Here is a 9,686-nt window from a genome sequence, read left to right on the forward strand (position 1 = left end):
GTGAGTGGCCTCTGATGATCAAGTTTCCTTATCAATAAAAGGCAGTAACAATCCCAACCTCGAGGTTTCTGAAGAGGATTAAATGAAGTGATATTTGCCTGAAACATAGCAGGTGCTTAGTCCAACTTAATCCCCCCGCTCCAGACACTTCTGCCCACCTCCATTCCATCCCCCTAGAAATGGAGGGGGAAGGGGGAAAGTATGTATTCACATCAACCACAGCGTCCTCCAGATTAGGCATTAAAATGTTTATTACTCTTTTCACTGAGCTGCATGTAGGAATAGGAATTTGTAAAAGGTAAGAAATGCTTTGCACATAACAAAGGGAATGGAAATAATAGGCAAAACTCTACATGAAAGAGGCCTGAATAGCTCAGAGCCAGCAGCAGAGACTTTTGTATTAGGAGCTCCAGCAAATCTCCTTCTCTGTCCTCTGGAGCGTGGGCAGGACAGAAAGCTTCTGGTTGGACCAGGGACTGGGAAGGTTTCCAGTGGTAGGAGGAAAACAGTAAGATGGCCGTCTTGTAAAAGGGAGACAGTAGGACTCGGGCTCGTGGCCTTGTTTCTTTCCGTATGATGCCAGAGGGGAGAGCTTGATAGCTGTCTCCCAACAACATCTGCATCTACGTCCTTGTCACCCCCAGATCAGTGAGTCTTCGTTTTTAGGGTCTCTCTGTGCTGTTTCACCAGGGAGCCAATCCACTCCATGGTTTTCTGCTTGGCTTCCTCCCAGCTGAAGAGTGGCTTATACCCCAGATCCCTCTGAGCTTTCTTATAGGAGAAGGTAAATACACTATTTAACAATGTCACTGTGTGGCGGTTGAAGGGGGGTTGATATTTGTAAATTGGACTGAGCAGGAAGCTCACTATTTCCAGTAGGAAGGCAAGCCAGTACTCCAGAAATATAGGAAGGCTCATTCTGGAATCCAGGGAGAAGCCCCATTCCTTGCTCAAAGTGTAATTGAGGTCATCATAGCTTTGGTGAGGTGTGTCATCTGAGATGTAATAGAACTGTCCTCGGACACTTGGGGCCTTCTTGGGGTCCCGTAGGGCCCTCAAGGCCAGAATGTGAGCCCAGGCCACATTGCCAACATAGACAGGGTTGACTACAGAGAACTTGCTATGATGTGTCAGGATGCCATTGTTCCTCAGGGCCTTGTATATATAGTCATAAAGGAATATGCTTCCTTCCCCATAGATATACATGGGCCTTAAGGCACAGGTGTGCAGGGTGCCGCCGTTTTTAAGAGCCCACCCGTTAGCAGCCAGCACTGCCTTCTCTGCGAGCTTTTTGCTGTAGGGGTATGGAGCAGACCATCTTGATTCGAGATGCTCTTCTTCGTGGCCATTCTGGATGATCTCCCTGTAGGAGTTGGGCCCAGCCACCTCTATGGTGCTGGTATAGATGAAGGTCGGCACATTAGCCTGGGCACAGGCTTCCAACAGCAGCTGGGTACCTGCCCGTGGGGAGTACACCGTCAGTGTCAACAAATAACCCAAAGGCCCAACCATGCCCACCGCCCCCCCCCAGGTGAGGTGGTTATTGCAGATAAGGAGTGCATTCCTCTGTGCCTCCGACCTACGAGCTGAACATGCTATAGCCGTAGGAAAAATGCAAAATTGCCAAAATGAGAAGAAGCCGGCCTTTGGGTTCTGGAGAGCAAGAATTTCTAGGCTTTTTGGATTTCCTGGACCTGTGTGTGTACCTTGAATTCTGGAAAAGGACAGAGGGTTGCTATTTTATATTTTGCTGAGTGAAGACATTAGAAAATTATCATTTATCCCGGTCGCCTGGGTGGCTCAGTCTGTTAAGCAACTGCCTTCGGCTCAGGTCATGATCCCAGGGTCCTGGGATCGAGTCCCACATCAGGCTCCCTGCTCTGCAGGGAGCCTGCTTCTCCCTCTCCCACTCCCACTCCCCTTGCTTGTGTTCCCTCTCTCGCTGTGTCCCTCCGTCAAATAAATAAATAAAATCTTAAAAAAAAAAAAAAAGAAAATTATCATTTATCCCTACCACTTCATTAAAAACAGTTTATTTTAAATAAAAAAAAAAATTATGAGGCCATACTCTCAGAATATGGACTGGAATTTTACCTAGTCCTAATTGAGTGCTCCCTACAAAGGCCACTCCTAATTCTGACTGTGACTCCCTTTACCCAGGTCTGAAAAGTGAGGGTGATAAACCGTCCTTTTACTTAGTATTCTGGAGCCTGGCACTGGCCTTCTGTGTTGAGCTTGGTGGAGAACCGGAAGGGGAAGTGTGCCCTCTGGTGGTTAATACCTATAATGGGAGGATCTTGCAGAATCCCTTTAGCTGGGGGAGGTAATGCAGAGCGCCTTCTCCACAAGAAAGAACATTCCCCGCAAAGCATCGTTTTTTATTTCTCTCTCTCTCTTTTTTTTGGTATTAAAAATAATCCTTTTTAAGGTCTTTGTGCAATTTGATTTTTGGGAGAATCAGACTCATTTTTTAAAAAAATCAAAACTAGAGGCTGAGAAAATTTGGGGCCAATTGAACTGCAGAGGGAAAAATGACCATTATTTGAAGTATCTTCTAAACCTGGAACTGACATTAGTTTTAATTAACTGATGCCTCTACCACTTCTCAGGGATTTCAAATCCTCTGCTGTTGGGAGTCCTGGAGAGCAGGAATTAGCAGAGGGGGCTAAAAAGGAAAACTTGGTTAATTTAGCAGCACCCTCCTTGCAGTGTGGGAGTGATGAGGGTATGGCTAAGTAGAAACTAGAAAGGGTCTTTTTTGAGACTGTGCTACTTTAGGCTGGAGACCCTAAAGCAATGAGTTGCTTTAGAAAAGGAGTCTCTGTCTAACGACTAACTTTGTAGAGCAGGTCATGAGAACCAGATGCGATTGGGGGTTGGGGCACTGTGGTCCTAGAGAGACTGGCCTCCAGGGCTCAGAAGGATGACTTTGCTTGTGAAGCTAATAAGGGATTTAAGCTAATCTCTTACATAAAGGTGTCTAGTTTTAAAGTAGGTTGGAAAGCCACAATCCAGAAAGAACCACCAGGCATTTAAGGGATGAGGATCTAAGGAGGGTGTACTTTGGGCACCTAGCTAGAAACGACCCTTTAATAGCAGACCCAGCAGTGAGCTGAAGAAGTACTCTTATGGAGAAGGGGAAGCTATTACCATTAAGAAGATATCATGGGGAGGCCAGTCCTGCCAGACTGCTGTGAACTAGCTTTGCAGGTCTCTTGAGAGGAATCCTTTGGGGTGAGCAGGAAGGTGCTAGATGTTCTCATTACGCTGGGTGATCCTGCACAGTCCTGCCTGAAGGAAACTGGCCTGGAGCTGTGGCTCTTTGCTCACAGTGGACACGGGGGCCCTTCTATCACAGAGCTCTTAGTTCTTGGCCTTACTGTGTGACCACCAGCTTAGAGGTGCACAGAAGGGCTAAAATGATGACCAGGGAGGCACTTGTAAGATCTGGTCTTCGCCCAGGGGAAGCAGAAGGTAGTTGGATCATGAGAGTTCAAGGTTGGCTTAGAGTCGATGCTTGATTGGAGCTGCAGTAAAGAGAGCTTTTGTGGCCTTTGGAGACGCAGGTGTGGGTTTAAATTCTAGCTTTCCTACTCAGAGGGACTTGGACAAGTTTGTTAGCTTTGCTCAGCCCCAGTTTCCTCATCTAAAAAACTGAGCATAACAGCCTTGAATCTCTCAGTGGTGATAAGAAAAAGCAGCTGGAGCAGGCTCAGCGGGTGTTCAGTGATGGGGGCCTCTCCTCCCTTCCTGGTCTGTTTTCTGAGCCTCATTCGCCCACCTCACTCCATATCCTCCCTGGGATACTATACCCTTCAGATTGACATTCATGATGGTCTCTCGGTGAATGACATTCATGACGTCAATGACAGAAGCGGTGTGAATGACAACTGAAGTGCCCTGGCAGGCTCTCTTCAGGCACTGCTCATCCAGAATGTCTCCTTCCACCATGATCACCTTGGTCTTGCTCTGGAGCTCTGTGTGAACATGAATCAGGTCATTGGAAGGCTTTCTGGATCTGGAAGTTTCCTGATAAAGGTGGTGTTTACCCAGGGGGAGGGTGGAGATGGGAGATAAATCCATGGAAGGAACAAGTAAACAAAGGCACAGAAGTCAGAATGTGTAGCATTTATTGGGAAAGAGCAAACATCCGTTTCCACCCCTTTTTATTCTTTAAAAAAAAAAAAGAATTTGTGCAGTGAGGAGTCAAGTATGCCTGGGATGAAAATTGTTAAAGAGATTCATGGGAAGTTCATAAAATTCATTAAGGAGAGTGGGGTGATTATGGAGCGTGGATATAAGAGGAAAGAATTTGAATTTAATTCTGTAGGGAATGAGGAATCCCGCCTGGATTTGGCACAAGAAGAGAAACATAAACAGAGTTGTGGTGTAGGTGCAGCCAACCCTGGCTGCAGTATGTAAAATGGATCGGTGTGGTGCATCTAAGAGGGAGCAAAGCAATCGAGAGATTAATCGAGAGAGCAATCGAGAGAATGTCTGCAGCAAAGTTCGGAGGAGGAGGACAGAACCAGGGCTCCCACAGCAGAAGCAGGGAAGGGGAGGGATACACACGCTTGACTTTTCAGACCTTATGCAGCCGGCTCCTTGTTCTTACTGGAGAGAGACCGAGAGGAAGAGCAAGAGTCCATGTCAGCCTGAGTATTTCCTGCTTAGGTAGACCAGAAGGATAGGGAAGCCAGTAACAGGGAATTTAGAAAGGGTCCAAATGAGAGGTCTAACTGAAAAAAAAACCTTATTAGATATCATCTAAAGCAGATATCAGTGCTGAAAATGAGTCCACCACCAAGGGACTAACTTTCTGGCCATCTAGCTAAGGACAGTGGCTTGAACCTCAGGGTCTTCAGCTCCTCTGAAATCCACCGGAAGGGGGGTCCTGCCAGTAACATCATCACCTCAGACGAGCCCGTGACCTAAACATGGTGCTACATATGGTTTGGATAAATACTCTACACTTACTTTGTGCGTTCTGCTTTGCACACAACTCTCACAGCGTTCTGGTTCTTCTTTCACAGCTATCTCATGACATAGGTATTCCGATTTCCACTATACAGGCAAGGCAACTCCGTCGGAGACAGATGAAGGGGCAGGGCTGAGTCACACTTCCAGTGAAGACTCAAGCCTGCTCCCTGCCTTCAAGCTTTGTTCTCTTTCCCCTGTCACCCAAGTGCAGGACTCACGCTTTTTTTTTTTCCTGAGGCAGATAAGGATAAGTCTAAGTATGTATGTATGTATGTATTTAAAGGATAAGGCAATTTAACTGAAATCGGCAATGGAGGCCAGAGAACAGTGAGAGAGAAACTCAGAGTGAAAAATCCAGGGCAGGGAAATTTCCTTCCTGGGTTACAACTTGGAAGAACCCTCTGCTCTCCCTAAGCCTCTGCCAAGTTTGCTCTGCCCTGAGCTAGTTCCCATGGTTGGGCAACTCCAAGAAGGCCCTAAAGTGGGAGAAAGGCAGGGGAGAAGCTGCTGGGAATCAGTAGGATTTTCTCTGATTGGGTCTCCTCTGCCTTTCCCCGACCTTCTTCTGTCTCTCTGATGCTGACTTCAGCAGACAGGCTCAGATCAACCTATTAGTTTGCAAGGGTGCAGAGAGACCAGAAGAGGGCGCTGCAGATGTCTTGGTGGTGGAGGTAGAGCTCCCTCCCTCCTGGAGGCTCTGTGGACGGGACAAGTATTCTGCGCAGCTCAAATATACACTTGCTTATGTTATGTGGGCTGCATTGTAGGGAGGCCCAAAGAGAAGCTACTAGACAAATTAGTGGCTAAGAGCACAGCCTCTGCAGTTAGACCTTCGGGTTCAATTCCAGTGTTGCCATTTTTCAGCTGGGGGACCTTGAACAAGTTAGTCTTTGCTGTGGTCTGAGTGTTTGTGTCCCTCCAAATTCACGTGTTGAAATCCTTATGACAATGTGATGCTGTTAGGAGATGGGCCCTTTGGAAGGTGATCAGATCGTGAGGGTTTGACCCTCATGAGGGGATCAGTATTCCTATAAATGAGATCCCAGAGAGAGCCCTCTCCCCTTGTACGGTGTGAGGGCACAGCAAGAAGACACGGCTCTGAACCAGGGAGGGGGCTCTCACCAGAGCCTCACTCTGCTTTGCTCTTGGATTTCTGCCCCCAGAACTGTGAGAAATAAAATTTCTGATGTGTTTAAGCCACCCAGCCTGTGGTATCTTGTTGTAGCAGCCTTGACAGACTAAGACAACTTTCTGTGCCTGCTTTCTCATCTTCAAAAAAGAGGAGGATAATATTACCCATCCCCAGAGATGTTACGAGGAGCAAATGAGTTGACACGCATAGAACACTGAGCACAGCGCCTGGCACAGAACAACCACCGTGAGGATTCTCCATTGTGAGCTGTACAGAGCCCCTGCCCATCCTGGACACCACCTGACTGGTCACACAGGGGAACCCTTCGTCTAGGTTGAACATTGCCTTTCCCGGGCCTCAGCTGTCAGACCGTAAGTATTACTGAGACGTAAGGTCTGCAAACAGTTGATGTTGATCATGTATGTTCATGTGTGTTCATCAGAGGCATCGTTGAAGCAGAGGGTAGAGGAAATAAGACATCTGAGATGTTCAGAGCACAGGAAAGAAGAGGAGAAGAGTGATGTGCGCAGTCCTGGAGGGCGGTGTGGCTGGGGGGTCTCCGTGTGGGGAGGTGGGGTCTTCTGGGCACCAGGGGCCTGCATGTTGATGTCCAGACCGCAGGGGCTGGGGAGGGGGACAGGGATTGCTTTGGGGACACACAGTGGGGAAATGGGAGAGACTGAAGACTCACTTTGCCAAGAGGCAGCCCTGGGGCCCTATGACTGGGGCGTCTGTGATGAGGCTCTACTCTGAGCCCTGAGGTCCGTTAATCAGAAGGCCTCCGCAAGTCGCTTTACCTTTGTATACCTCAATTTCCTCAACATGCTGTTGGGTGAGACCCCGTTCCTACTTTCCTCACAGGGCTGTTTTGAGGATTTGGGGGGTGAAACAGGTTTTATAAATCTAGCTTTTGCTTTTGCACCAGGGGCAGCAGTCTGGGAAAACAGCAGAGCGATGAGCAGATTCTGCAGTCACTTTTCTTGTGGTGATGAGCAGGGACAAATGGGAAGAAGAGATGTACAGGGAATCCACATGAGGAATCCACACTCTGGAGCCTCACACTCTGTCTCTGGCTCCCTCCCACGCTGTACGCTGTGTGTCCTCTTCACCTTCCTCCCTCACACCCTGTCTCTCTCTCTCTCACACACACACGCATGCACACACACACATGCATACACACATGCACACACACATGCACACACACTCAGCTTCACCTTTACTGGAGATGCTGAGTGAAGCCACAGAAAGACCAGGGCACTCAAGCAGGGCAGGGAACCCCTAGCAGGGTCTCCAGGGTAACGGGGCTTGCTTGCCCTTTGCAGATGTTGCACAGCCATGGCCAAGTCCACGGTCCTCAGAACATTAAAGAGTTGTTGACAAGGGAGAGAAATGTGATTTTATAAATGAGAAGAAAAGAGACCTAGAGGCCAGAGTGGCTGGCTTACAGTCATCCGGATCTCTAGTTCCGGATCAGGGTCAGACCCAGTCTCCTGACAGCCCTGTATCTCTTATACCACACCACCTGTGATTTCCTTTCTGATGACTTTGGACAGGGGATCAGCCTCGGTTTGGCTACAACTTTCCTTGATTTGCTAGACAAGAACCCCTCCCCCATACCTGTGAGGGGGTTAAGATGGAGCTACCCACCCATGAACTCAAGTTCACTTACTAGAAAATTCCTCCCGCTGTTCCGGTCTGAAGACTTTGTCCAGTGCCCGGATCTCCTGCAGCTCCTTCTCCTCCACCAACAAGCGAACGATCCTTTGACCCAGAAACCCTCCTGCACCTGTCACAAGGCAGCTCCACCCAGCCATGGTCAAATCTGGTTGCCAAGAAGCACTCTCCAGGAACAGAAAAATGGGGGGCAGATTAGATTACAGGGTGACCCTGGGATGGTCAGAAAGAGAGGTCAAGTCATTATAGGCTTACAAAAACCATTTTGTTCCCTCCATTCTGTTTTTGCAAAACTCCCATGCCCAGGAATAGTTGAAAGAAAATGAGAAAGCTCTAACCTGTTAGACTGTTGGAAGCCAGTTGAAAGAGCCTGGGTTCTGGTCTCATTATCTCCCAAAGGCAGGACTGGAGTTTTATGCACTCTTGTTCTTGGCTCAGCCTTTTCACCTTGAACTCTTACCACATACTTATTGCTCATGCCTTCTCCAGGTTCCCTCCTCCCCCAAAAGTAGTGACCTTTAACGTATCTCTCATTCCTCCCAGGCACAGGAAGCATGTTTCAGGGCCACAGTGTGATAAAGGCTTGGTTCTCCCCGCAGCAAGACATCCGGCAGTCGGTGCCAGGTGTCTGGGCTCCACAGTCTGTGGATTTAAATGAAAAGACGAAATCTGCCAGCACAATGGGCATTTTTGCCTTGTGAAGTAAATGCATCTGGCGAGAAAATCCACTGTGCAGTCCATTAGCTCCTCTCTCAGAGTACCATTTGAAATGTTACTCTCTCGCAAAGTGTAGACCTTTGCAACGGTGGCAGCTCCAGTCACCCTTGAAGTTCTATGGGAAGGGACTCTTTTCCAACCCCATGTATCCAGAACCTCAATCCTGGCAACCTTTGGAGAGCTCTGGGGTGGGGAGGAAGATCTCCGTTGAAGGGAAGCCCTCTAGTGATAACTGTTTAGTTCTGTAAATTGGATAATGAGAATAGGTGTCTGCAGTTGTGGCCACAGTGGATCTTACGGACGTTTGCACACATCTCACATTTTGGTTGCAAAACCACTCTCCGCAGAGTCTCAGAGGATGCTGTGAATGCTTTTGGAGCCTGTGGCCCAAAGCTGTCCAAATACCACCACCATAAGCTCCTTTTTTCTGCTTTAAAAAATTGAGCTGTGATTTACACGCATTAAAACGTCCAGATCTTAAGTGTTAGTTCAATGAACCTTTACAATTACATACCCCACTGTAACCACCACCCAAGACAACATATGGAACATTTCCTTCACCTCAAAAAGTTCTTTCCTGCCCCTTTCCAGTCAGCTCCCACCTCCGCCCATCAATCTACCCCAGAAGCGATGACTTTCTGATTTTTAGTCCCAATAGATGCTCTTCTATTTTTTTCTCCTAAAGCCTTTATGGTTCCAGATATATTTACATATAGAACCCATGTGAAATTAAATTTTCCGTGTGGATTACAGAGAAATTTACTGTTGTATTTCTCTATTGTTTATCCCTTTTCTCTTCCATCAACTTCTTTTAATAATCTGTTTCCTTTTATTTGCTTTGGCTTCAATTTACTCTTGCTTTTCAAGGTTCTTAGGGTTAAAGCTTATTGATTTTATCCCTTTTCTTTTGACACTTAAAGCTATAAATGTCTCTCTAAGCACTGGGTTAGCCACATCCTACAATTTTGATGTATTGGATTTTTATCATCATTCAGGTAAAAATATTTTCTAATTTACCTGTGATTTCCTCTTTAACACATGAGTTATTCCAAAGTATGTTGTTTAATTTCAAAAATTGGGGATTTTCTAAATATCTTGTTTTTAATTGACTTCTAAGTTAATACTGTTGTGGTCAGAGCATACACTCTGTATGATTTTGACTCTTAGATATTTATGGAGACTT

At 47.1% G+C, this 9,686-nt stretch overlaps 1 protein-coding gene across 1 annotated transcript; it reads right to left on the reverse strand.

The window, feature by feature from the left end:
- Positions 1 to 645: 645 nt before the first annotated feature.
- HSD3B2 (hydroxy-delta-5-steroid dehydrogenase, 3 beta- and steroid delta-isomerase 2) lies at positions 646 to 9,465 on the reverse strand. Its single transcript, XM_045895353.3, has 3 exons — positions 7,782 to 9,465; positions 3,813 to 3,977; positions 646 to 1,457 (listed from the first exon to the last, which is right to left on the reverse strand). Exons 1-3 carry the CDS (start codon positions 7,924 to 7,926, stop codon positions 646 to 648), a joined length of 1,122 nt encoding a protein of 373 aa, XP_045751309.2. The 5' UTR covers positions 7,927 to 9,465.
- Positions 9,466 to 9,686: the final 221 nt, after the last annotated feature.

Source organism: Mirounga angustirostris, unplaced genomic scaffold (assembly GCF_029215605.1).
Source record: "Mirounga angustirostris isolate CCGP_5_RB_7025 unplaced genomic scaffold, mMirAng1.0.hap1 SCAF_4, whole genome shotgun sequence".
In the NCBI taxonomy this organism is placed as follows: Eukaryota; Metazoa; Chordata; class Mammalia; order Carnivora; family Phocidae; genus Mirounga; species Mirounga angustirostris.